Source organism: Amblyraja radiata, chromosome 29 (assembly GCF_010909765.2).
Source record: "Amblyraja radiata isolate CabotCenter1 chromosome 29, sAmbRad1.1.pri, whole genome shotgun sequence".
Taxonomy (NCBI): domain Eukaryota; kingdom Metazoa; phylum Chordata; class Chondrichthyes; order Rajiformes; family Rajidae; genus Amblyraja; species Amblyraja radiata.
This window is the reverse complement of record NC_045984.1, coordinates 27,640,507-27,668,256: the sequence shown is the minus strand read 5'-3', so window position 1 is coordinate 27,668,256 and position 27,750 is coordinate 27,640,507. Positions and strand designations below refer to the sequence as shown.

At 47.6% G+C, this 27,750-nt stretch overlaps 1 protein-coding gene across 2 annotated transcripts; it reads right to left on the bottom strand.

Moving 5' to 3' along the window:
- Positions 1-4,928: 4,928 nt before the first annotated feature.
- LOC116989542 (protein S100-A1-like) lies at positions 4,929-21,464 on the bottom strand. 2 transcript variants are annotated; one of them, XM_033047021.1, is made up of 3 exons: positions 21,359-21,464; positions 20,977-21,142; positions 4,929-5,197 (listed from the first exon to the last, which is right to left on the bottom strand). In XM_033047021.1, exons 2-3 carry the CDS (start codon positions 21,115-21,117, stop codon positions 5,036-5,038), a joined length of 303 nt encoding a protein of 100 aa, XP_032902912.1. In that variant the 5' UTR covers positions 21,118-21,142; positions 21,359-21,464; the 3' UTR covers positions 4,929-5,035. The 2 variants fall into 2 exon arrangements, with proteins under 2 accessions (XP_032902912.1, XP_032902914.1); XM_033047023.1 differs by having other exon boundaries at positions 20,977-21,139; positions 21,359-21,454.
- Between the last annotated feature and the right edge of the window lie 6,286 nt (positions 21,465-27,750).

The following is a 27,750-nucleotide window of genomic DNA, read 5'->3' as shown; positions in this document are numbered from 1 at the left end:
AACCTTGATACAACACAAAGTTGGATTTCTGTTTTATTTATTTGTATTCATTGTTGGGATCTGGGTGTGCCGATATATATATTGTTCAGCTCTAATTGCCCTTGAGGAAGTTGTGGTGATTCACCTTCTCGGATCCGCATTCAGGTTCCCCTCTGAGTAGTCAACCATCCTGGCGTGGAAGCAGATCGTAGGTTGTTTCTCACCTGATGCCTTCAATATCAACCTTGCCCCAACTTAGGACCGTAACCTATGGGCCAGTCCCATCCCTATGCGTAACTGAAATGAATAGATAATGGTTACAGATCCCACTGATACTTCAGTCCCTTACCTCATTCCCTAAGCAGAAACCCAGTGTTGAGCTCTAGTGACGCCCCCTTCATATTGATTAAGTAGGCATTCTTGGACAGTTTTAACAAACTCCATCCCATCCATGTCCTTTAGAAACATAGAAACATAGAAAATAAGTGCGGGAGTAGGCCATTCGGCCCTTCGAGCCTGCACCGCCATTCAATATGATCATGGCTGATCATCCAACTCAGTATCCTGTACCTGTCTTCTCTCCATACCCCCTGATCCCTTTAGCCACAAGGGACACATCTAACCCTCTTAAATATAGCTATTTACACTCTGGGTGCTCCGGTTTCACAAGTTCACAAGTAATAGGAGTAGAATTAGGCCATTCGGCCCATCCAACCTACTCCACCATTCAATCATGGCCGATCTCTGCCTCCTAATCCCGTTCTCCTGCCTTCTCCCCACAACTCTTGACGCCCGTTCTAATCAGGAATTGCCGTTTCCTCCCACATTCCAAAGACGTGCAGGTTTGCAGGTTAGCCGGCTTCTGTAGCTTGTCCCTAGTGTGCAGGATGCAGAAGTGGGATAACATAGAATTAGTGTGCAGGTGATGGATGGTCAGCGTGGACTCCTCTTGGTGCACCATAGTTATGTCGTCTGTGATCGAGAAAGCATCTTCCCCCGTCGCGTTTACCCGCGCCTCTATCACACGTGTAGCATCCGAACCCTGGAACATCGAGCTGCCGGCCCTGCCCTTCTCTCAGACATGTTTGTGTTATGGTTATTATATCCCAGAACCAATCTACAACCCAAGTTCATCTGCCTTACCCGTTAAGCCTCTGCCATTGAAACCACTCATGTTTAAACCATCAGCTTGTCATCTCACTTTGCGTCCTGGGCCTCCTTCATGGCCTGAGTGAGCACCACCAGAAATTGGAGGAGCAACACCTCATATTCCGCTTGAGCAGTCTGCACCCTAGCGGCATAAACATTGAATTCTCCAATTATCGGTAGCCCTTGTTGTCTCCTCCCCTTCTCAGCTCTCCCTCAGCCCCCAGGGTCTTCCTCTTCCTTTCTCCTTTCTTCTCCCCGCCCCCCCCACCCTACATCAGTCTGAAGAAGGGTTTTGGCCCGAAACGTTGCCTATTCCCTTCGCTCCATAGATGCTGCCGCACCCGCTGAGTTTCTCCAGCACTCTTGCCTCCCTTCTCACTTTGCCATGCACTAGTTTGCTAATCTTGGTCTCTTCGACTGCTGTATTTGCCCCAAACTCTCATATGCCTCCTCTCTGATCTGGGACCCTCCCTCCTGCCAATCTAAACTCACCCGAGTTGCACGATCAAATCACCCTCCCAGGGTATTGGTCTCCCATCGGTTCAGGAGCAACCTGTCCTTGTACAGGTCACCTCAGCCCCAGGGTGGTGGGGAGATGGAACGAGCTGCTAGAGGAGGTGGTGGAGGCAGGTGCTGTAGCAACACTGAACAGGTTAATGGATAGAAAAGGTTCAGAGGGATATGGGGGATGCACGGGCAGGTGGGGCTAGCGTAGATCCTGGTTGGCATGGACAGGTTGGATTGAGAGGCCTGTTTCCTGCAGGCTCTGTGAATCCAAGAGATCCCATTGATCCAAAAATATGAACCTTGCCCTCAGTACTGCTAATGGCATGTTGGCCTTCATAACAAGAGGAGTTAAGTATAGGAGCAAAGAGGTTTTTCTACAGTTGTACAGTGCTCTGGTGAGATCACGCCTGGAGTATTGTGTGCAGTTTTGGTCTCCAAGTTTGAGGAAGGACATTCTTGCTATTGAGGGAGCCCAGCGTATATTCACCAGGTTAATTCCCGGGATGGCGGGACTGTCATATGTTGATCGAATGGAGCGGCTGGGCTTGTATACTCTGGAATTTAGAAGGATGAGAGGGTATCTTATTGAAACATGGAAGATTATTAAGGGATTGGACACGCTAGAGGCAGGAAACGCGTTCCCGATGTTGGGGGAGTCCAGATCCAGGGGCCACAGTTTAAGAATAAGGGGTAGACCATTTAGAACGGAGATGAGGAAAAACCTTTCCACCCAGAGAGTTGTGAATCTGTGGAATTCTCTGCCGCAGAAGGCAGTGGAGGCCAATTCTCTGGATGCTTTCAAGAGAGAGTTAGATTGAGCTCTAAAAGATAGCGGAGTCAGGGGATATGGGGAGAAGGCAGGAACGGGGTACTGATCGTTGATGATCAGCCATGATCACACTGAATGGCGGTGCTGGCTCGAAGGGCTGAATAGCCTACCCCTGCACCTATTGTCTATTGCACCAGCTCCTCAGCCAGATATTCATCTGGCCCATCCTTCCATTCCTGCCCCCACCAGCGAAGGTAACATCCTGGAAGGTGGTTGGGGGCAGGAGAATAATTCAGCCCATTCTGCACCGAAAAAGGTCTTTGAAAGAATTCTTGGCAAAAACTCATAACTTGGAAATGATGTGTGGGAAAAGTAAATAAACCAGGTAAGTAAACATGGGCAGGACACCTGTTTTACCAGTCCTCTATCTCGGTTCTGTAACAGGTGATCTGTGACTGTTCCTAGTACTGCAGAACTGAGCAGTGTTAAATAGTGACTGGTGTGTTGTACAGCAACAGGGCCTGTACCCACAGCAACATGTCCAAATGTACAAACTTCCCAGAAACATAGAAAATAGGTGCCGGAGTAGGTCATTTGCCCCTTCGAGCCAGCACCGCCATTCAATATGATCATGGCTGATCATCCAAAATCAGTACCCCGTTCCTGCTTTTTCCCCCATGTCCCTTGATTCCATTAGCCCTAAGAGCTAAATCTAACTCCCTCTTGAAAACTTCCAGAGAATTGGCCTCCACTGCCTTCTGTGGCAGAGAAGGCAGTTGAGGCCAATTCACCGTTTAAGAATAAGGGGTAGGCCATTTAGGACTGGGATGAGGAAATACATTCCTCATCTCAATCCTAAATGGCCTACCCCTTATTCTTAATAGAAACATAGAAAATAGGTGCAGGAGGAGGCCATTCGGCCCTTCGAGCCAGCACCGCCATTCATTGTGATCATGGCTGATCGTCCCCTACCAATAACCCGTGCCTGCCTTCTCCCCATATCCCTTGACTCCACTAGCCCCTAGAGCTCTATCTAACTCTTAAACACTGACCACTGGTTCTGGACTCTCCCAACATCAGGTACATTTTTCCTGCATCTAGCCTGTCCAATCCTTTAAGAATTTTATATATTTTTTATAAGATCCTCTCTCATCCTTTGTAAATAACGGATCCATACCTACCATCACTTACAACTAATCTCCCTTCCCCGGTTCCAATGTAGAGTCTTGCAGCTGAAACGTGGACTCTGTTTCCCTGTGTTTGCAATAGGGTGTGAAGTCTGGTCAGTGACTCACCATAAACTTTGTCCTGCCCCTCCTCTCCTTCAGCTTTCTCCCCCACCCCAACAACCAGTCTGAAGAAGGATCCCAACCCTAAGAGTCATCTATCCATTGTTCTACTGCCCCAGCCGCTGAGTTACCCCGGCACTTTGTGTCCTATTCTCCACTTGAAACTGAACCTGCTTTGCCTCTCTCCTCTCTGTCCTTGTAATACGCTGTAAGCGTAAAACCTCAGGTGCTGGCAATCTTTTCATTTCTACTTCTTGATCACTCCTGACTCTCATCCCTTGGTCACTCAACCAAGAGCTATCACACTTTCAGTTGCTTGGAGTCATCTCTGGAATTATCTGCTCCACAGTCCCCTCCACATACCCTCTCCTCCTCAAAACCTGCCAAGCTTTCAGTTACCTCTACCAATATCCATGAGGGGGGGGGGGAGGTGAGAGGGAAAGATAGATCAGCCATGATTGAATGGCAGAGTAGACTCGATGGGCTGAATGGCCTAATTCTGCACCTATATCTTACGAACTTATGATAGGTAATGTAGAAACAATGAACTACAGTTCGTTGCAGCATGGGACACATACACAAATAAAAACATTTCTTCCATCGAACGTGTCCAAAGACAGGCAGCTCGATTTGTTACTAACACCTAGGAGAGAGAAGCGAGTGTTACCAAACTTCTGAATTCACTGGTCAGGGTGGAACCCTCTCCAAGACAGACGTGAAGCTCACCGTTTGACCTGTTTTTACAAAATGTTAAATGGCCAGCTCGACATAGATTACAAAACCTACACCAAACCCAAACCAATTAGGAGCAGACGAGGGCATTCGATCCAATTTAAGATTCCAGCTACCAAGACAGATGTATACAGCAATTCGTTCTTCCCCCGCACAATTAAAGCATGGAATAATCTCCACCCTACCATAGTTAACCAACCAAATACAACTAAATTTAAGGTAGCTCTTTCTTCCCAAAAACCTTTTCTGACTTAAACCCTCCCTTCACCACCTCCAGTTTAAATTCCATTTGGAATATTTTGGAGGACCAAGAAACCAAGAACCAAGAACAGATGCTGGTTTAAACCACTGATATCATTTGATCACCAATTGATCATCAATTTTACGATGGTCCTTCCTGCCTGATGCAAAATATGTTAGCGTGAATGCAAACCATTGATGCAGCTGAGCTTCAAGCTGTTAGAAAGCGCGTTGGTAATGAATGGAAATCAGAAACCAGGCAGTCATGGCCCGTCCGTCACTTTTTATTGATAATTATCAATGTCCAGAGTTGGGTGATTTCTGTTCAGGATTCACGGCAATGTTCGTTCACTCACTCACTCACTCTCTCTCACAACTTGCCCTGCTTCTTCAGAAGCTCAATGAAGAAATCATTGCAGGCAATGGTGATGGCCGTCACCAAGTGAATGAACTCCTGGAAATCAACCTGTCCGTCACCGTTCATGTCCAAGTCTCTCATGATGTTGTCCACAGTGTGGCAGTCCTTCTGAAACTGCAGGGAAAGAGCAGATTCAGTAGTTTAGATTAGTTTCGTTTAGAGATACAGCGCGGAACAGCAGGCCCACCGAGTCCGCACCGACCGGCGATCCCCGCACTTTAATACTATCCTACACACGCAAGGGACAATTTACACACGCACCAAGCCAATTAACCGACAAACCTGTACGTCTTTGGAATGTGGGAGGAAACTGAAGATCTCGGAGAAAAATCCACCAGGTCCACGGGGTAAACGTACAAACTCCGTACAGACAGCACCTGTAGTCGGGATGGAACCCGGTTCTCCGGAGCTGCAAGCGCCGCATGGCAGCAACTCTACCGCTGCGCCAAAGTGGCCGCCCAAATCAATAAAACCTAGCTTGGAGATTCTTCGCTATTGAGGAATTATTGAAAGCAAAAACACGCCATGTTTGGCTGCCCTGCCGGGTCCGCGCCGACCTTTTTTTCCTGCATCTAGCCTGTCCAATCCTTTAAGATTTTTATATGTTTCTATAAGATAACCTCTCATCCTTCTAAATTCCAGTGAATACAAGCCCAGTCGACCCATTCTTTCATCAAATGTCAGCCCCGCCATCCCGAGAATTAACCTGGTGAACCTACGCTGCACTCCCTCAATAGCAATAATGTCCTTCCTCAAATAAGGGGACCAAAACTGCACACAATACTCCAGCTGCGGTCTCACCAGGGCCCTGTACAACTGCAGTGGGACCTCCTTGCTCCTAAACTCAAATCCTCTTGCAATGAAGGCCAACATGCCATTAGCTTTCTTCACTGCCTGCTGTATCTGCAAGCTCACTTTCAGTGACTGATGTACAAGCACACCCAGGTCTCGTTGCACCTCCCCTTTTTCTAATCTGACACCATTCAGATAATAATCTGCCTTCCAATTCATGCCACCAAAGTGGATAACCTCACATTTATCCACATTATACTGCATCTGTCATGCTTCTGCTCACTCATCTGTCTAATAAAACATCTGTCTCTCCAGTTCCTGGTCCCTGGTCCCTGGTCCCTGTCTAAAGTAGTATTGATCTTTCAATGGGCCGAATGGTCTAATTCTGTGTATGTCTTGTGATGCTGTTGCAAGCAAGATTTTTCATCGCACCTCTACCTCACTGAAGGTCTGTGCATGACACTAATCTTGGTTTGACTCTCTGGTTGATGGTACTGTATTCACTAGAGTTTAGAGTTTAGTTTACTTAGCAATACAGCACGGGAACAAGCTCTTTGGCCCACCCAGTCTGTGCCGACCAGTGATCCCTGCACCCTAACACTTTTAAAAAATTTTATAATTTTAATTTATTTATTAGAAGCAAGTGTACAAAAATATAACCAGTGGCATATGACATAATACAGTTATTGTACAGCTTCAATTTTGACTTTTATCTATATTTAAGAGAAAAGAAGAGAGAAAAAGCAAGAGAGAGAGAGAAAGTGGAATGTGCAAGGATCCAACCCCTAGACTACCAAAGTGGTGCAGCCAAAGCATGAGTCAGTAAAAGAAATAAGGAAGACATAGAGAAAGAAAAAGACAAAACCAGAAAGAAAAGAAATAGTAATGATGCACCTGCCTCATATCCCTCCCCACCCATCACCCAACCCGTAATTAGTTTTAACTACAAAATTGTGTTGCACCATACTATCCTTGTAATAAATCAATGAATGGTGTCCATGTCTTCGAAAAAAAAAAATGCTCTGGTTTTTCTGCTAAGACAAGTCTCATATTTTCAAGATGTTGCGTCTCAGACATGTTTGTAATCCACATTTTAAGAGCAGGGACAGATGTATGTTTCCAAATTCGGAGTATTCGTTTTTTCGCCGTTATCAGGCCATCCCGCACCCTAACACTATCCAACACATACTAGGGACAATTTTCAATTTTACCAAGCCAATTAGCCTACAAGCCTGTACGTCTTTGGAGTGTGGGAAGAAACTGGAGCACCTGGAGGAAACCCACACCGGTCACAGGGAGAATATGCAACCTCCGTACAGACAGCACACATAGTCTGGATCGAAGCTGGGCTTCTGGTGCTGTGAGGCAGCAACTCTACCGCTGCGCCACCGTGCCACCCAGTTCCCACCCAGAGGTGCTCTCATTGAAACATTCAAACGTCAGGCGCCAGAGAGGACGTTCCTCATGGCTGGAGGTCTAGAATCAGAGGTTACAATCTCACAAAATGGTGCAGGACATTCAGATGGAAATGTGGGGGACCTGTGAAATGTTCCACCACAGAGGGCAGTGGTGGCTAAGTTGCAGAAAACAGTTAAAATAAAGATAGATTTCTAGATATAAATGGCATTGGGTTATAGGGAGAGAAAGGGTGGGAGATTGCAACCTTCACATGGTCCACCCTGTTTCGACGAATGCAATCAACCTGGCGTGCACAAACAGAAGATCAAACAGAACAAGTTGTCTTACAACTTTAGGCTGTGCACACCATATGCAAGATGAAGATAGGGAGAGAACAGGACCTTAGTTGTAGGATCAGCCATTGATCATATTGAATAACAGAGAAAGTAGTTGAGGCAGCTACAATAGCAACATTGAAAAAAGATTCGGACAGGGACATGGATGGGAAATTTAGAAGGATATGGACTAAACGCGGACAAATGAGACCAACTTGGGTGGGGCATTTTTGTCAGCATAGCCGGGTTGGGCCAAAGGGCCTGTTTCCCTGCTGTATAACTATTACAGAAAAAGTTCAAGGGGCCAAACAGTCAACTCCTGCTCCGTTTTTCTGTTTCCTTGTCTCCATTAAATCTGTCGTCCAAAATAAGTCTCTCTGGCTATTAATTGCCACACTTCAAGGAGACTTCATAGGTTGCAAAATGCTTTGGGATATGCCAAAGACTCTAATGGGGCTGTCCCACTGTACGAGCTAATTCAAGAGTTCTCCCGAGTTTCCCCTGATTCGAACTCGGAGAATTACGGTAATAGCCGCTCTTAGGTACTCGGGGCTGTAGTGGACCCTCTTTTTACGCAGTCTAAATTTTGCATTCAAATAGGGTGGCACAGTGGAGCAGCAGTAGAGTTGCTGCCTCACAGCGCCAGAGACCTAGGTTCGATCCAGACAACGGGTGCTGTCTGTACAGAGTTTGTACGTTCTCCCTGTGACCGCGTGGGTTTTCTCCGGGTGCTCCGGTTTCCCCCCCACAGTCCAAAGACATGCAGGTTTGTAGGTTAATTGGCTTTGGTAAAATCATAAATTATCCCTAGTTTGTGGGATAGAACCGGTGAATGAGGTGGTCACTGGTCTGCGCAGACTCAGTGGGCCGAAGGGCCTGTTTCCGCGCTGTGTCTCTAAAGTCCAAAAGTACTTGGAGTAGGGCTTGAAGCAACCATATTGGTGCTCAGTTAGGAGAAACACCCAGTGATTCATGGTTGGAAACTCATGTGTTGCATACAGATTTAGTAGGCAGATGGATGCATTAAAGTCAGGATAATTGGAGCATAATGACTACTGTAAGAATAGTGGTTGAGGAATTCTGCTTGTAGGACTTGTAGAATGAAAGGTGCAGTTAGAGGCAGGAGCATAGATGGGGGTGGAGAATCCATTTGAAAACAAGGCTAGGAATCTTAAAGGCAAGGTGGTATCAGAACAGGATCTAATGAAGGTCAGTGTTGACAGAGTGTGGTGGGACAGGTGGATTGAGGTTGAGACCTGGGTTTGATCCTGACCTCGGGTGCTGTTTGTGTGGAGTTTGCATGTTCGCCCTTTCACCACCTGTGGGTTTCCTCCGAGTGTTCCGGTTCCTGCCCACATCACAAAGAGGTACGGGTTTGTAGGTTATTTGCCCTCTGTAAATTGCCCCTTAATGTGCAGGGAGTAGATGAGAAAGTGGGGTAACATCGAACTGGTGTGAATGGGTGATCGTGGGTCAGCATGGAGTCAGCGGGCCGAAGGGCCTGTTTCCATGCTGTAGTAGCGTTCGACCTATTTCAATTCAGTCAATGCCCCAGCGGAACAATGATGAGCATCTGCAGCAGACCGTGGCCTTGACTGTTGTAGACACTAAGCAAGCTGGTTGGGGCTTGTGCATTGCCATTGTCAACAATATGTAGCAAGGAACTGCAAGTGCTGGTTTAAACCGGAGATAGACACAAAAAGCTGGAGCAACTCAGCAGGTCAGACAGCATCTCATGAGAGAAGGACTACGTGACGTTTCGGGTGTGAATAGACACTAGACAATAGGTGTAGGAGTAGGCCATTCGGCCCTTCGAGCCAGCACCGCCATTCAATGTGATCATGGCTGATCATCCCCAATCAGTACCCCGTTCCTGCCTTCTCCCCATATCCCCTGACTCCGCTATTTTTAAGAGCCCTATCTAGCTCTCTCTTGAAAGCATCCAGTGAAGAAGTCTGAAAATCTAAAGAAGGGTCTTGACCTGAATTGTCACCTATTCCTTTTCTCCAGTGATGCTGGAGTTCCCTCTCATTGTCACCAACTATTCGTTTTTTTACACTTACACCCACTAAGGTAATTATAAAGATTTTATATTAATAAAGATTTACATTGATTGAAAGAGTCAGCATGGAAACAGGCCCTTCGGCCCACCACGTCCATGCCGACTATCGATCATCCATTCACACTAGTTCTATGTTATCCCATTTTATCTTCCACTCCCTACACACTAGGGGGAATTTAGACTGGAGGTTATTGAACCTACAAACTCACATGTCTTTAATAATAATAATAATGGATGGGATTTATATAGCGCCTTTCTAATACTCAAGGCGCTTTACATCGCATTATTCATTCACTCCTCAGTCACACTCGGTGGTGGTAAGCTACTTCTGTAGCCACAGCTGCCCTGGGGCAGACTGACGGAAGCGTGGCTGCCAATCTGCGCCTACGGCCCCTCCGACCACCACCAATCACTCACACACATTCACACACATTCACACACAGGCAAAGGTGGGTGAAGTGCCTTGCCCAAGGACACAACGACAGTATGCACTCCAAGCGGGATTCGAACCGGCTACCTTCCGGTTGCCAGCCGAACACTTAGCCCATTGTGCCATCTGTCGTCCCGAGGATCTGTCGTCCCGATGTGGGAGGAAGCCGGAGCAGGCAAAGATAACCTCCTTATGTACACTTCTCCAATTTCAGGTAGTCCTTGCTTTCTCCCTCCTTCCCCTCCCCTTCCCAGCTCTCCCACAGCCCACTGTCTCCGCCTCTTCCTTTCTTCTTCCCCCCCCCCCCCACCCCCATATCAGTTTGAAGAAGGGTCTCGACCCGAAACGTCACCTATTCCTTCACTCCATAGATGCTGCATCACCCGCTGAGTTTCTCCAGCATTTTTGTCTACCCTCCCTATATACACAGATGATTGGGAGGGTGGAGGGGTTAGAGTGGAGGGAGGAGGCTGGTATCACTGTGTGGAGTTTGCACGATCTCGCCGTAACCACGTGCGAGAATGCGCAATCTCCACACGGACAGGACCCGAGGTGGGGATCGAACCTGGGTCCGTGGCGCCTGTGTTGCTCCTGTACGGGTACGTGTTCCCAAACACTAAGTCTCACCTGCCTCAATTAGCTGCGCCACCCCCGGGGACAGTTTTTAAAATACACCCACCATTACTCAGCCAGTCTGATCGCCTACTCCCAGTGTGAAGGATCCCCAGGTGATCAGCAGCTCAGGTTAATGGCATTTCCTCCCTCCCTCCCTTCCCACAGCGAATTCCCCTTGGAGACAAGGTGGAAACATAAATAAGACAATTACGTGGAACAGCCTCTTGCAAAATTGTTTCCATATCAACAAGGCGGGATGAGTCAGGCTTGCATACAACATGATCTCACATGCTTGTATCTCTACCCCTCACTAAGTCACCAACCTCATCTCCTCCCCCACAAACTCTGCCCCCAACCTTGCCCATCACCTGTAATGTACCCTCAATAATCCCCCACCACATCCCATAGGGAGACAAACACAGAGTAAAACAGTATAATAGTGAGTTGAGAAGGAAGACCAGGCTGGCCAAACTCCATTACAAAATCAAAGTGGAGGAAAAATTCACCACTGGCAATGCAAGGGAGGCATGGCAGGGACTTAACACCATGATGGGCAGAGCCCAGAAACCGGCCCTGATCCAATACTCTGACCCCGCCACCATTGCTGAGCAACTCAACATCTATTACAGCAGGTTTGACAGGACACACCCCCAGAATGACTGGACCCTCACCAGCAGTTCATCAATCGCAGTGGATAAAAGGAAGGTTACATCTATACTGGGCCGCATCAACTCTCACAAAGCTTCTGGCCCGGACAGGCTCAGGGGCAAGGTGCTGAGGGAATGCTCAGTTCAGCTGGGTGATGTCATCACTCAGCTATTCCAGCATCTCCTTGACTCCAGCTGTGTCCCACGGATGTGGAAGGAGTCCACACTTATACCGGTGCCGAAGAAACCTAACGCCAGGGAGATGAAGGACTTCAGACACTCACATCCATTCTTTCCAAGTGTATGGTGAGGGTGGTAAGTGATCACCTCACTGCTATGGTGGTGGACAGGCTTGACCCAGTCCAGTTTGCCTGGGGATCTTATAGAAACATATAACATGATAAAAGGACTGGACAAGCTAGATGCAGGAAAAATGTTCCCAATGTTGGTGGAGTCCAGAACCAGGGTCCACAGTCTTAGAATAAAGGGGAAGTCATTTAAGACTGAGGTGAGAAAAAAACGTTTTCTTCCAGAGAGTTGTGAATTTATGGAATTCCCTGCCACAGAGGGCAGTGGAGGCCAAGTCACTGGATGGATTTAAGAGAGAGTTAGATAGAGCTCTAGGGGCTAGTGGAGTCAAGGGATATGGGGGAGAAGGCAGGCACGGGATATTGATCAGGGGCGATCAGCCATGATCATAATGAATGGCGGTGCTGGCTCGAAGGGCCGAATGGCCTCCTCCTGCACCTATTTTCTATGTTTCTATGAACCGTCCTGTCTGCAACTAGAGAGCAGTCCTGACCTCCCATCCACCTTCTTTGGAGACCTCAAACTACCTTTAATCGGACTTTACTGGACTTTACCTTAATTCCCTTTATCCTGTATCTGTACGCTGTGGACAGCCTGATTGTAATGTATAATCTTTCAGCTGACTGGATAGCATGTAACAAAAGTCTGAAGAACGGTCTCGACCCGAAACGTTGCCTATTTCCTTCGCTCCATAGATGCTGCCTCACCCGCTGAGTTTCTCCAGCTTTTTTGTCTACCTTAGATTTTCCAGCATCTACAGTTCCTTCTTAAACATGCTATCCCGTATGTGTGACAATAAACCAAACTAAACTAAGATTCTCAGAAGTCTGCTGGTGCACTGCGAGTAAACGGGTTAAAGTCCAAAAGCTAGCACGGTCATGGTAAGGGATGGCGCAGCAGTAGAGCTGCTGCCTTACGATGCCAGAGACCCGGGTTCGATCCTGACGACGGGTTCTGTCTGTACGGAGTTTGTACGTTCTCTCTGTGACCTCGTGGGTTTTCTCCGGGTGCTCCGGTTTCCTCCCACACTCCAAAGATGTACAGGTTTTTGGGTTAATTGGCTTCCGTAAAATTGTAAATTGTCTCCGATATGTAGGATAGTGATAGTGTACAGGGTGATTGTTGGACGGGGCGGACTCGATGGGCCGAAGGGCATGTTTCCACACCGTATCTTTGAAGTCGACAGGAGCATGCAATTCCAATAGGACCCATTGTTAACCCTCCACTGAAATCGCTAGCTACAGTATCACAGAATGCAAGAGGCTATTGTGGACTTCACCAGAACTCATTACCAGCTCAATTGGAAACTATACTGGACATAGTTATTATGTGGTATTTGGTTGAATGAGAGGAAGGAAGCTCAAGACTGTGGGAATCTACTTGGAGTTCAAGGATTAAGGAAGCGGACAAGAGGGCAAGGGAATATGCAGTAAATTGTCGAATGCTGAGCAGTGTATTAAATATTCATAAGATGGTTAACAAATATTCATGAGATGGTTAACAATGAAACACACAATGAATTGCAGGTACACAAAAAATCTGGAGAAACTCAGCGGGTGCAACAGCATCTATGGAGCGAAGGAAAAAGGCAACGTTTCGGGCCGAAACCCTTCTTCAGGCTTTTTGGAATCGCAGGTGTTGGCTTACCAAAAAAAGACACAAAGTGCTGGAGTAACTCAGTCAGCATCATTGGAGAATGTGGATAGGGAACATACTGGGTTCTTCAGACTGACGAAGTGTCCCTACCCGAAACGTCGCCAATCCATGTTCTCCGGAGAAGCTGCCTGACCCGCCGAGTTGCTCCAGTACTTTGTGTCCATTTAAGAATGGGGTATGTTGGCTTTGCCTGCTGTGGAGTACAAGGTGGGAACTATCCCAAATACTCGCTGGGTTGCAGCCCCTGGTTACAACTGGACAAGGAAGCAAAAATGGGAAGCAGAATTCGATTTGGGGCTAATGGATTCAAAAATACTCCGTCAACTGGAGTTGCTTTTTAAAAAAAAAGAACTTTAGAGGAAGAAGCTTTAGAGGAAGAACTTGTTTATAAAATTATTAGTGAACTCGAGAGAACAAATAGGAAGTATCGAGGGTACACAAAAATGCTGGAGAAACTCAACAGGTGCAGCAACATCTATGGAGCGAAGGAAATAGGCAACGTTTCGGGCCGAAACGTTGCCTATTTCCTTCGCTCCGTAGATGCGTAGTTCCTTCTTAAACAAATAGGAAGTATCGATGTCCCATTGCAAACAGTTTCCATGACTACGGAGGCACAGTGTATCAGAAGGGAGTTAAGTACTTGAATACAACAAAAAGATGGCTGGGCGTGGCACTTACTTCTGAAACGACTGTGGTGGCAGAAACTCTAACCACATTAATAAATATGAATAAATATCTCGTATTCAAATCTCACATCGTTCCAGATTGAGAGCAGGGAAGTGGGATTCAAATGATAGTTCCTGTTTGGCCAGAACAGAATTCATGGGCTCGTCACTTCTTCCTCATTCTATGATTAAAATCCTTATTTGCAAATCATGTAACTGGGTTATTTGAATAAGAAAATCATTGTAAGGTGTTGATCTCAGCGTTTGAACTGTCAAGCGATCCCCGCACACTAGCACTATCCTACACACACTGGGGACAATTTACAATTTTACCAAAGCCAATTAACCTACAAACCTGTACGTCTTTGGGAGTGTGGGAGGAAAGCAGAGTACCCGGAGAAAACCCGACATGGTCACAGGGAGAACGTACAAACTCTGCACAGACAGCACCCATAGTCAGGATCGAACCGGGGTCTCTGGCGCTGTGAGGCAACAACTCTACCGCTACGCCACCGTGCCACTCTTCTATGGAGAGAAAAAAACTTTTCCAGTTGATGACAAATTCTGACGAATTATCTTTCATCACAACCTTTCATTAACTGAAAACATGAAGTTTGTTTCTCCCTCCACAGATGCTGCCCGACCTGTTGAGTATTTTGTCTATTTAATGACTATTTAATGCCTTCTCAGTGGGTATGGAGAGAAGGCAGGTACAGGATACTGAGTTGGATGATCAGCCATGATCATATCGAATGGCGGTGCAGGCTCGAAGGGCCGAATGGCCTACTCCTGCACCTATTTTCTTTTTTTCTATGTTAATGTTTCATGTGTCTTTCCTAACTGTCACTGTATGTCATGTTGTCACTTGCGGGCGGAGCACCAAGGCAAATTCCTTGTATGTAAATACTTGGCCAATAAATGTATTCATTCATTCGTTCCTTCATTATTTGTTGTTATATTATATTTGACTATGTGCAACATAGAAACATAGAAATTAGGTGCAGGAGTAGGCCATTCGGCCCTTCGAGCCTGCACCACCATTCAATATGATCATGGCTGATCATCCAACTCAGTATCCCGTACCTGCCTTCTCTCCATACCCTCTGATCCCCTTAGCCACCAGGGCCACATCTAACTCCCTCTTAAATATAGCCAATGGACTGGCCTCGACTACCCTCTGTGGCAGGGAGTTCCAGAGATTCACCACTCTCTGTGTGAAAAAAGTTCTTCTCATCTCGGTTTTAAAGGATTTCCCCCTTATCCTTAAGCTGTGACCCCTTGTCCTGGACTTCCCCAACATCGGGAGCAATCTTCCTGCATCTAGCCTGTCCAACCCCTTAAGAATTTTGTAAGTTTCTATAAGATCCCCTCTCAATCTCCTAAATTCTAGAGAGTATAAACCAAGTCTATCCAGTCTTTCTTCATGAGACAGTCCTGACATCCCAGGAATCAGTCTGGTGAACCTTCTCTGCACTCCCTCTATGGCAATAATGTCCTTCCTCAGATTTGGAGACCAAAACTGTACGCAATACTCCAGGTGTGGTCTCACCAAGACCCTGTACAACTGCAGTAGAACCTCCCTGCTCCTATACTCAAATCCTTTTGCTAGGAAAGCTAACATACCATTCGCTTTCTTCACTGCCTGCTGCACCTGCATGCCCACTTTCAATGACTGGTGTACCATGACACCCAGGTCTCGCTGCATCTCCCCTTTTCCTAGTCGGCCACCATTTAGATAATAGTCTGCTTTCCTGTTTTTGCCACCAAAATGGATAACCTCACATTTATCCACATTATACTGCATCTGCCAAACATTTGCCCACTCACCCAGCCTATCCAAGTCACCTTGCAGTCTCCTAGCATCCTCCTCACAGCTAACACTGCCCCCCAGCTTAGTGTCATCCGCAAACTTGGAGATATTGCCTTCAATTCCCTCATCCAGATCATTAATATATATTGTAAATAGCTGGGGTCCCAGCACTGAGCCTTGGGGTACCCCACTAGTCACTGCCTGCCATTGTGAAAAGGACCCGTTTACTCCTACTCTTTGCTTCCTGTTTGCCAGCCAGTTCTCTATCCACATCAACACTGAACCCTCAATGCTGTGTGCTTTAAGTTTGTAAACTAATCTCTTATGTGGGACCTTGTCGAAAGCCTTCTGGAAGTCCAGATACACCACATCCACTGGTTCTCCCCTATCCACGCTACTAGTTACATCCTCGAAAAATTCTATAAGATTCGTCAGACATGATTTACCTTTTGTAAATCCATGCTGACTTTGTCCAATGATTTCACCACTTTCCAAATGTGCTGCTATCCCATCTTTAATAACTGACTCTAGCAGTTTCCCCACTACCGATGTTAGACTAACTGGTCTGTAATTCCCCGTTTTCTCTCTTCCTCCCTTCTTAAAAAGTGGGGTTACGTTTGCTACCCGCCAATCCTCAGGAACTACTCCAGAATCTAAAGAGTTTTGAAAGATTATTACTAATGCATCCACTATTTCTGGAGCTACTTCCTTAAGTACTCTGGGATGCAGCCTATCTGGCCCTGGGGATTTATCGGCCTTTAATCCATTCAATTTACCCAACACCACTTCCCGGCTAACCTGGATTTCACTCAATTCCTCCAACTCCTTTGACCCGCGGTCCCCTGCTATTTCCGGCAGATTATTTATGTCTTCCTTAGTGAAGACGGAACCAAAGTAGTTATTCAATTGGTCCGCCATATCCTTGTTCCCCATGATCAACTCACCCGTTTCTGACTGCAAGGGACCTACATTTGTTTTAACTAATCTCTTTCTTTTCACATATCTATAAAAACTTTTGCAGTCAGTTTTTATGTTCCCTGCCAGTTTTCTTTCATAATCTATTTTTCCTTTCCTAATTAAGCCCTTTGTCCTCCTCTGCTGGTCTCTGAATTTCTCCCAGTCCTCCGTTATGCTGCTTTTTCTGGCTAATTTGTACGCATCATCCTTCGCTTTGATACTATCCCTGATTTCCCTTGTTATCCACGGATGCACCACCTTCCCTGATTTATTCTTTTGCCAAACTGGGATGAACAATTTTTGTAGTTCATCCATGCAGTCTTTAAATGTCTTCCATTGCATATCCACCGTCAACCCTTTTAGAATTAATTGCCAGTCAATCTTGGCCAATTCACGTCTCATACCCTCAAAGTTACACTACCGCTGATATCTGGGAAACTCTGGGCCATGACAGAAAGTAGAGGGGGCTTCGGGAATGCATTGAGCGCCTGGAGTCCCCTTGTCAGGTGTAGAGCGAAGGCCAGTGTGAAGGACAGAAGGACACCAGCTCCCAAATCACCTCCAACCCATCCTGTCACGACCATTCTTCCCAACCTATGGACAAGACTACAGATCTCACATCGGCCTTAACAACCACCTCAGAGCCCACTGCAATGGAGTGGAAACAAGTCCTCCTCAACCCTGAGGGGCCGCCGGGGAGAGAAGAATGTCTTGCTCCATTGCATCATCCCAAATGCATCACCTCACACTACTCTGGGTTAAATTAGACTTTCCATTCTACCGCCCAAGCCGTCTATCTTGAGGTCTGAAGCATTCCTCTTCATCGACAACCACACCATCAACTTTTGCATCTTCTCCGACTACTGAACTCTCTGCATTTTGGTCTAAATAATTAAAATGTGTTACAAAAAGCTCGAGGCTGAATGTCGAGTCCTGTGGAACTCCACTGGCAGCAGTGTCCCATTCTCATGATACCCACTAGTCATCCTCATTTGCTTCCTGCCATTAAACCAGTCTTGGATCCATTTTCCTCCACCCTTTGGGCTTTTAATCCCTTTGCCCTGGTCAAAGCCCCCTGCTATTACCCGTGTAAATATATCACTACCCTTATCAAGATTCTTGTTTACCTCCTCAAAGAATTTAATTATTTTTTAGACTTGGCCTTTCCTTAACAAAATGTAGCGATCAAGAACTGCAGATGCTGGTTTATACCAAAGATAGACACAAAGTGGTGGAGTAACTCCACGGGTCAGGCTGTAGTCTGAAGAAGGGTCCCGACCAGAAACGTCACCCATCCTTTTCCTCCAGTGATGCCGCATGACTCGCTGAGTTACTCCAGCACTTTGTGTCCATCTTCCTTTAACAAATCTTGGTACCTCAGTATAGATTCCAATAATTTTCTAACCTGTAATTAAGACAAAAGGGTGGGCAGATACACAAAAGGACAAAGTGATGGAGCAGCTCAGTGGTATGTGTGGGAAGGAACTGCAGTAATGCTGGAGTAACTCAGCGGGACAGGCAGCATCTCCGAAGAGAAGGAATGGGTGACGTTTCGGGTCGAGACCCTTCTTCAGACTAGACTGGTTGGGTGTTGAATACACATAATCCTCCAACATTTTCGCCACCTCCAACGGGATCCCACCACGAGTCACATCTTCCCATCTCCACCCTTTTCCGCCTTCTGCAGAGGCCGTTCCCTCCCCAACTCCCTGGTTAATTCATCCCTTCCCACTCAAACCACCTGCTCCCCAGGCACCTTCCCCCGCAACCGCAGAAGATGCAACACCTGTCCCTATACCTCCTCACTCCACTCTGTCCAGGGACCCCGACAGTCCATTCAGGTTAGGCAGAAGTTCACTTGCACCTCCTCCAACCTCATCTACTGTATACGTTGCTCAAGATGTGGACTCTTACAGTATACATCGGCGAGACCAAAGGTAGACTGACCGATCATTTCGCTGTACACCTTCGCTGAGTCTGCCTGGACGTATCTGATCTCCCGGTTGCCAAACACTTCAATTCCCCTCACCATTCCCACACTAACCTTTCTGTCCTAGGCCTCCTCCATTGTCAGAGTGAGGTTAATTGCAAATTGGAGGAACAGCATCTCAAATTTCACTTGGGCAGCTTACAGCCCAGTGGTATAAACATTAATTTCTCTAACGTCAAGTAACCCCTGCATTCCTTCTCCATCCCTCCCTCACCCAAGTCGCACCAGCTTCTCGTTCTCACCTAGCAAACAGCTAACATAGAAAACATAGACATAGAAACATAGAAAATAGGTGCAGGAGTAGGCCATTCGGCCCTTCTAGCCTGTACCGCCATTCAATCTGATCATCCAACTCAGTATCATGTACCTGCCTTCTCTCCATACCCCCTGATCCCTTTAGCCACAAGGGCCACACTAACAATGGCCTGTTTCCTTTATCATCATTATATTTTTGCATATCTTTCATACATTTGTTGTATTTCTCTCCACATCACTGTCTATATCTCTCTCTTCCCTTTCCCCTGACTAGTCTGAAGAAAGGTCTCGCCCAGAAATGTCACCCTTTCCTTCTCTCCAGAGATGCTGCCTGTCCCGCTGAGTTACTCCAGCACTTTGTGTCTTTCTTAGAGTAGCCCAGTGGGTCAGGCAGCATCTCTGGAAAACGTGGAAAGATTGCACCTCTTTTCCAGCTGTCACCCCCTTACTACAATCAGTCTGAAGAAGGGTCCCGAACCAAAACGTCACCTATCCTGTTCTCCAGAGATTTTGCCTGATCTGTTGAGTTACTCCAGCACTTTGGGCCTTGACTTGTAATTAATTGCTTTATCCCCTTATTCCTCCTTAAACAATGGTGCAATGTTAGCAACCTTCCAACTCTCCCACATGTGTCCTGTGGCCACGGAGGATTTAAAATCAGCCACAGCCTCCACAGATTCCTCTCTTGCTTTGTTTTACAGTATGGGATAGATTTCCACCGGGTCTGGTGACTCGATGAATCCCTAGATATTTCCTCGTTTGCTAAATCTCTGGAGAACATGTTTCGGGTCGGGGACCCTTATTCAGATTTCTGTCTGGGATCTTGCCGTCTTTCTTACATAACTAACGGGGAATGACGTGCAAATCTAGCTCTCTGTCTGGCAGCACTGAGGGACATTCTAAGATGATGGAAGCTCCTGCAGATGTAGGTACCTCAAGCACTCAGTGCTTTCTGCAGCTCTGTAATCTCTTCACAGATAGAGGTTTTGGATCAAGCTCGACTCCCTGGGAGCTGCGAGTGCTAATAGGAGAAAATAAAATCCCCCCCACAACCTCCCATTTCAGTCCTCATCCATTCCAGCAACCATCGCCTCACTCTCCCACTACCCCATGCTCCACTGTATCTTAAAAATAGCGGAGTCAGGGGATATGGGGTGAAGGAAGGAAAGGGGTACTGATTGGGGATGATCAGCTATGATCACATTGTCAAGTCAAGTCAAGTCAAGTTTATTTGTCACATACACATACGAGATGTGCAGTGAAATGAAAGTGGCAATGCTCGCGGACTTTTGTGCAAAAGACAAACAACCAAACAAACTATAAACACAATCATAACACACATATTCTTTTACATAATAAATAATTGAAGGAAAAACGTTCAGTAGAGTTAGTCCCTAGTCCCTAGAGTTAGTCCCATTGAATGGCGGTGCTGGCACGAAGGGCCAAATGGCCTGCTCCTGCACCTATTGTCTATTGTCTATTTGAAGCTAACTATTTATCCATCCTCTCAGCACTGGTGTTCATTCAACTAGCTCCACAAGTGCACCAAGAACTCTCAGATTTCCCCCTTCTCCCTTCCCCCTCTCTCGTCAAGCAAGAGGTATAGAAGTGTCACACCTCCAGATTAACGGACAATTTCTTCCCAGCTGTTATCAGGCAACTTAACCATCCCATCACACACTAGCGTGCAGTCCTGACCTACCACCTGCCTCATTGGAGACCCTCGGACCACCTTTAATCAGACTTTATCTTGCCCAAAATGTTATTCCCTTTATCTTGTATCGAAGAGCTCTGAACCAAAAAGCACCCATCCTCTTTCTCCAGAGATGCTGCCTGACCCTCTGACTTACTCCAGCACATGTGTTGTGTACACACATCTGTATGCTGTGGGTGTACAGTCTTTCCGCTGACTGGATACCACACAACAAAAAAGCTTGGTACACAATGACAACAGTAAACTAAACTAATGTACCTTCAGGAAGGCTCCGAGCTCCCCCTTCAGCAGGTCCTTGAGTTCAGACTTGGTCAGCGTGTACTTGTCGCCCTCTTTCCCAGAGTAATTGTAGAAGACTTTGATGATGGCATCCATTGCCCCTTCCAATTGAGACAGCATTTTGCCTTTGACTGTGGGGTGGCTGCTGCAACAGGGAGGAAAGAAGGGGTGGGTTGGCAAAGCAAATGTTGGCAGATCACAGCCTCAGATCACATACACATTGACACACAATCCAACCAACAACCCTCCCAAGAACACATCCCAAATCATTTGATTTTCCTACTCTCCAGTGGAACTGTGACATGCATCACTCAAAATGCTTTATCCCTCAAGAATTTGAAGGTTAAAGATCTTATCATACTTCACTTAGACGAATGAGACCGTTGTGTAGATATTCCTTCCTTCCTCCCACCGTTCAGCAGATCCAAGGGACATAACTAACGGGACTTGAGCTTTATACACAGCTCCTGTCAATCACAGGAACCAAACCCCGCCCCGCTCTAGGTCCATTGGCTCTTCCCCCTGTCAATCCCAGGCCGTCGCCGCTTTCTATTGGTCCGCTGACAGATCCCGCCCTCCCCTGGCTCTAGGTCCCGCCCCCTAGCATTCGGTAAACAAGTCCAGAGCTCTTGGGGATTCCCTGCCCAGGCTCAGAGATACAGGCAGAGGAACCTTTGGCCAAGGTGTGCTTGTCCCTAGAGGATATCCCTCCTGAAAGCTCGGGAGCTCCAATACTGGCGTGGAAGGGGGAAAGAGGAGTGGGCGAATTGCTGGAAAACCAGGGGGCTTTCCCGGGATCTCCCTACTCCATCAATACCATCCTTAGGGAATTCTAGCTTGCAGTCTGTTCCCTAGGGTCGGAAACCCCAATTAGCTTTAATTTGAGCGCGGAAACATGCCCTTTGTCCCACCGAGTCCACTCCGACCATCGATCGCCTGCTCAGACCAAAAGATATTTTTAAAAGTGTGCTGACAAAAGTTCAGGATATGTACGTCCCCGTTAGAGTGAAGGGCAAGGCAGGCTAACATAAGGAGGCTTGGCTGACGAGGGAAATTGAGGCGTTGGTCATAAACAAGAAGGATGCGTGGTACAGGCATAGGCAGCTGGGATCAAGTGCATCCCTGGAGGAGTTTCGGGAACTAAGGAGTAAACTGAGAAAGGAGATCAGTAGGGCAAAAAGAGGACAGGAGATACAATACAATGATACATGATACAATTTATTTGTTGTCATTTGAACCTCATTGAGGTTCAAACAAAATTTGGTTTCTGCAGTCATACATACAAGAAAAAGAACCAATACACAACACAATTTACACAAACATCCATCACAGTGAATCTCCTCCTCACTGTGATGGAAGGCAAAGTCTTATCTCTCCCCTGCTTTCCTCATTCTCCTCACGATGTCAGAGTCAAAGCCCCCGGCGGGCGATGGTAAGTGTCCCGCGGCCATTAAAGCCGCGCAGGTTGATGCAAGGCCGCTCTCCGGGTCTTGGTGTTGGAGCCCCCGCCGTGCGCTAGCAAGTCCCACGGCCGTTAAAACCGCGCCGGGCGATGTAAGGCCCCGCTCCAGGTCATCGTCAACTCCGCAACTCGGGCGGGAGAAGTCGCCATTGCGGAAGCCCCGAAAAGCGGTCTCCCAGCAGGGACCCGCGGGCTCCCGGTGTTACCGTCCACCAGACCTGCGGTTGGAGCCTCCGAATCTCTGGGGTCGGGTCGCAGCAGCGAGCCACCACAGCTCCTCCCGCTCCGAACTCGGGCAGCTCCACAATGGTATTGATGTGGATAGAGAACTGGCTGGCAAACAGGAAGCAAAGAGTAGGAGTAAACGGGTCCTTTTCACAATGGCAGGCAGTGAGTTATGTTTGGCAGGTGCAGTATAATGTGGATAAATGTGAGGTTATCCATTTTGGTGGCAAAAACAGGAAAGCAGACTATTATCTAAATGGTGGCCGACTAGGAAAAGGGGAGATGCAGCGAGACCTGGGTGTCATGGTACACCAGTCATTGAAAGTGGGCATGCAGGTGCAGCAGGCAGTGAAGAAAGCGAATGGTATGTTAGCTTTCATAGCAAAAGGATTTGAGTATAGGAGCAGGGAGGTTCTACTGCAGTTGTACAGGGTCTTGGTGAGACCACACCTGGAGTATTGCGTACAGTTTTGGTCTCCAAATCTGAGGAAGGACATTATTGCCATAGAGGGAGTGCAGAGAAGGTTCACCAGACTGATTCCTGGGATGTCAGGACTGTCTTATGAAGAAAGACTGGATAGACTTGGTTTATACTCTCTAGAATTTAGGAGATTGAGAGGGGATCTTATAGAAACTTACAAAATTCTTAAGGGGTTGGACAGGCTAGATGCAGGAAGATTACTCCCGATGTTGGGGAAGTCCAGGACAAGGGGTCACAGCTTAAGGATAAGGGGGAAATCCTTTAAAACCGAGATGAGAAGAACATTTTTCACACAGAGAGTGGGGAATCTCTGGAACTCCCTGCCACAGAGGGTAGTCGAGGCCAGTTCATTGGCTATATTTAAGAGGGAGTTAGATGTGGCCCTTGTGGCTAAGGGGATCAGAGGGTATGGAGAGAAGGCAGGTACGGGATACTGAGTTGGATGATCAGCCATGATCATATTGAATGGCGGTGCAGGCTCGAAGGGCCGAATGGCCTACTCCTGCACCTAATTTCTATGTCTATGTTTCTATGGTAAGTAGGTCCACAGGTCCGCGACTGGAGCCCCAGGTCGTTCTGTTTGGAGGCCGCTCCACGGTGCTAGGCCCCAACGACAACGGAGACCCGACAGAGAAAAGGTCGGGTTCTCCGTGCAGGGGAAAGATTTTAAAAGTTTCCCCACCCCCCGCCCCCACACACATACCCAGTTAAAAAAAAAAACACTTTAAACTACATTCAAATAAGACTTCCTTACGTTAGCAAACGATAGCTCTGGCGGGTAGCATTAAAGACAATCCCAAAAGATTTTATAAATACATAAGGGGGGAACGGGTAACTAGAGAGAGAGTGGGAATGATTCTCGGGAATCAAAGCGGTCACCTCCCTGTGGAGCCACAGGAGATGGGCAAGTTCCTCAATGAGTATTTCTCCTCTGTATTTACTGAGGAGAAAGACAGTAGGACTGAGGAATTTGGGGGCAGTTAATGGAAGTGTCTTGACAGCAGTCAGTGTCACCATTGAAGAAGTACTGAAGGTACTATCGTGTGTGAAGGGCCTGATCAGATATATCCGAAGACATTGTGGGAAACCAGAGAGGAAATTGCAGGAGCCCTGGTTGAAATTTATGAGTCGTCCTTAAATACAGGAGAGGTGCCGGTAGACTGGAGGGTGGCAAATGTTGTAGCTCTTTTCAAGAAGGGCTGCAGGGAAAATACTGGGAACTATAGGTGAGCTTAACATCTGTAGTTGGAAAGTTACTAGAGAATATTCTGAGGGATAGGTTAAACAGGCATTTGGATGGGGAAGGGCTGATTAGGGGTAGTCAGCATGGTTTTGTACGTAGGAGGTCGTGTCTCACAAATCTGATTGATTTTTTTGAAGACGTGACCAAAAAGGTCGATGAGGGCAGATGTATATGTGGATGTTGCCAGGACTAGAGGGTGTGAGCTATAGGGAGAGACCCGAAACGTCACCCATTCCATCTCTCCATAGATGCTGCCTGACCCACTGAGTTACTCCAGCATTTTGTGTCTTTTTTCGGTGCCTGTCTAAATGCCTCTTAAATATTGACCACTGGGTGGCGCCAGTAATGGCTGCCTCGCCAACAGTCTGTCTGTCCCTTCCTTCTTTGTGTTTCAATTATACGTGTTAAATGTATGGTTTTAGTGTTCTTTAGCTTGTTTTATGTGGGGGGGGGGGGGGGGGGTGGAGGGGGAAACATTTCTAATCTCTCACCTCGACGGAGATGCAATTTATTTTCCGTATCGTATCTCCGTTCGCACTGCGGCCTAACATCGAGGAGTTGGCGGCCTTTGCTGGAGACCGATTTTGAGAGCTCCACCGCTGTCGCCTGCGGACTTACCATCGCGGAACCCGCGATCCCTTTGTCAGGGGTCGGCCTCGGAGCTCCTCGGTGCTTGAGGACTTGACATCGCGGAGCCCGTGGTCTCTGGTCAGAGGCCGACTCTGGCAACCCCAAGCCGCAGGAGTTTCGACAGCCCCGGCGCGGGAGTTTCAATCGCCCCGTCGCGGGAACTTCGACCGCCCCGACGGATGGTTCAACTGACCTGACCGCGGGAGAATAAAGAGGAAGAAGGTTGGCCTTTTTTGCCTTCCATCACAGTGAAGAATGTGGGGAATCTGCTGCGGTGGATGTTTATGTTAACTTTTATGTAGTTGTGCGTCTTGTTGCTTTTTGTTTTCGAATGGCTGTATGGTAATTCACATATCAATGTAACTAAATTGGTACATGTGACAATAAAACACCTTTGAAACCTTTGAAATATTACTATAATATTTGCTTCCACCACCTCTCCTAGCAGCACATTCAAGGTGTCTACCACTCTGTGTAAAAAAATCTATAAATCACCACAATATGATTTCTAACCTGTGTTTGACGAATTTCACAATTCTTTGTGAGGTTGGGACACAATTGACTGTTAATGCTTCAGGCATTACTTGTTTGGCACAGGGAAAGGATGAAATCCACATTCTTGGGGAATGACTTTACATAGAACATTGAACAAGACAGAACAGGATCAAGCCCTTTGGCCCACAATGTCTGTGCTGGACATGACGCCACATTAACCTAACCTGATCTTCAGACCTTTCCTATCTTCTAAACCTTTCATATCGAATGTTATCACATCCCTCCGGCAGTGAGGTGACCAGAACCATGCGCAATAGCAGTGATAAAATAACAAACGTCTCGGTCTAACAGAGGACGAAGGTTTAAGGTGAAGGGGGAAAGATTTGATTGGAAGGTGGGAGGTGACTTTTTCGCACAAAGGGTGACGGGCATCTGGAATGAGCTGCCAGAGGAGGTAGTTGAGACAGGGACTCTTGCAATGTTTAGGAGACAAATAGACAGGTACCTGGATAGGTCAGGTTCAGAGGGATATGGGGAAAATGCAGGCAGATGGGACCAGTGTAGATGGGGCATGTTGGTCAGTGTGGACAAGTTGGGCTGAAGGGCCTGTTTCCATGCCGCATGACTCTGTGACTCTCTATGACTCTTTCTCCCTTCGCTGCATCAATGACTGCAATGGGGCTGCATCCTGCACCCTTGCAGAACTCATGAAGTTGATCGACGTCACCACCAACTACCACCTTGCCCTCAAATTCACTTGGACCATTCCTTACACCTCTCTCCCCTTTCTCTATCTCCATCTTAGGAGCCAGACTACCTACCCGCAGACATTTGCCAGATGCCCACTGACTCTCACAGCTGCCAACGTCTCCTCCCACCCAGTTCCCTCCAAGGACGCGATCCCGTTCTTGCAGTTTCTCCGTGGTGAGTTGAGGGGCGGTGAGCAGAGCTCTGACTGTCCACGGGTCGAACATGTTTTGGTACATGGGGAATTTAAAAAAAATGTTAATTTCAAAATAGACTTTATTCAGGTAATAAATATATACAGTACATGAACCGTGCAAAATAAACATCCAACATTTTCGGAGGCTATACAAATTATTCAATACAGTCTACATACATTGATCAAATTTCACGAATTTGTCCCCCACCCTTGCCACTCATGTGGCCCCACTGACTGACGTGGAATCCCTTCCCTTATTTTGAGGGGCGTCTCCACCATACTGTGCCCCCCATGTCCAGCAGCGGAAGGACCCTAGACTGTGGTCCTCCCCCACCGAGCCTTGGCGTTGGCTGCACCGAGCTTCAGCGAGTCCCTCAGCACGTACTCCTGCAGTCTGCAGCGGGCCAGTCGGCAACATTCCCCGACGGACATCTCGCTCCGCTGGGTGGTGAGCAACGCTCGGGCAGACCAAAGAGCGTCTTTCACCGAGTTGATGACCCTCCAGCAGCACTCGATGTCAGTCTCTGAATGCGTCCCTGGGAACAGTCCGTAAATCACAGAGACCTCTGTGACGGAGCTGTTCGGGATAAATCGTTCCAGGGATCCCTGCATACTTCTCCAGACTCTCTTTACGAATCCACACTCTGCGAAGAGGTGGGCAACCGTCTCCTCCCCATAGCAGCCGTCCCGGGGGCAGCGTGCGCTGGTAGTGAGGTTCCGACGGTGCAGGAAGGATCTGACTGGGAGGGCTCCCCTCACCGCCAGCCAAGCCAGGTCTTGGTGCTTGTTGGTGAGTTCTGGCGATGAGGCATTTTGCCAGACAAGCTGGGCAGTCTGCTCTGGGAACCACGCCACCGGATCCATCGAGTCCTTTCCCTGCAGTGCCTGCAGGACATTCCATGCTGACCACTGCCCGATGGACTTGTGGTCAAAGGTGTTGGTCCGGAAGAACCTTTCCACAGACGACAGATGGGGCGGCAATGTCCAGCTGACTGGCACATTGCGTGGCATCTGCGCCAGGCCCATCCTTCGCAACACCGGGGACAGGTAAAACCTCAGCAGGTAGTGACACTTGGTGCCCACGTGCCTTGGCTCTACACTCCGCCTGATGCAGCCACACACGAAGGTGGCCATCAGGGTGAGGGCGACGTTGGGCACGCTTTTACCCCCATTGTCTGCTGACTCGTGTATTGTGGCCCGTCGCACCCGGTCCATCCTCGACCCCCAGATGAACTGGAAGACAGCCCGGGTGATCCCTGTGGCATAGGAGGGAG

Excerpts from the sequence above, each read along its gene's own strand:
- LOC116989542 (XM_033047021.1), bottom strand. The coding sequence starts at position 21,117 with ATGCTGTCTCAATTGGAAGGGGCAATGGATGCCATCATCAAAGTCTTC. Across the intron at positions 5,198-20,976 it reads AGCTCGGAGCCTTCCTGAAG|TTTCAGAAGGACTGCCACAC; the intron begins GTACATTAGTTT and ends CTTTCCCTGCAG.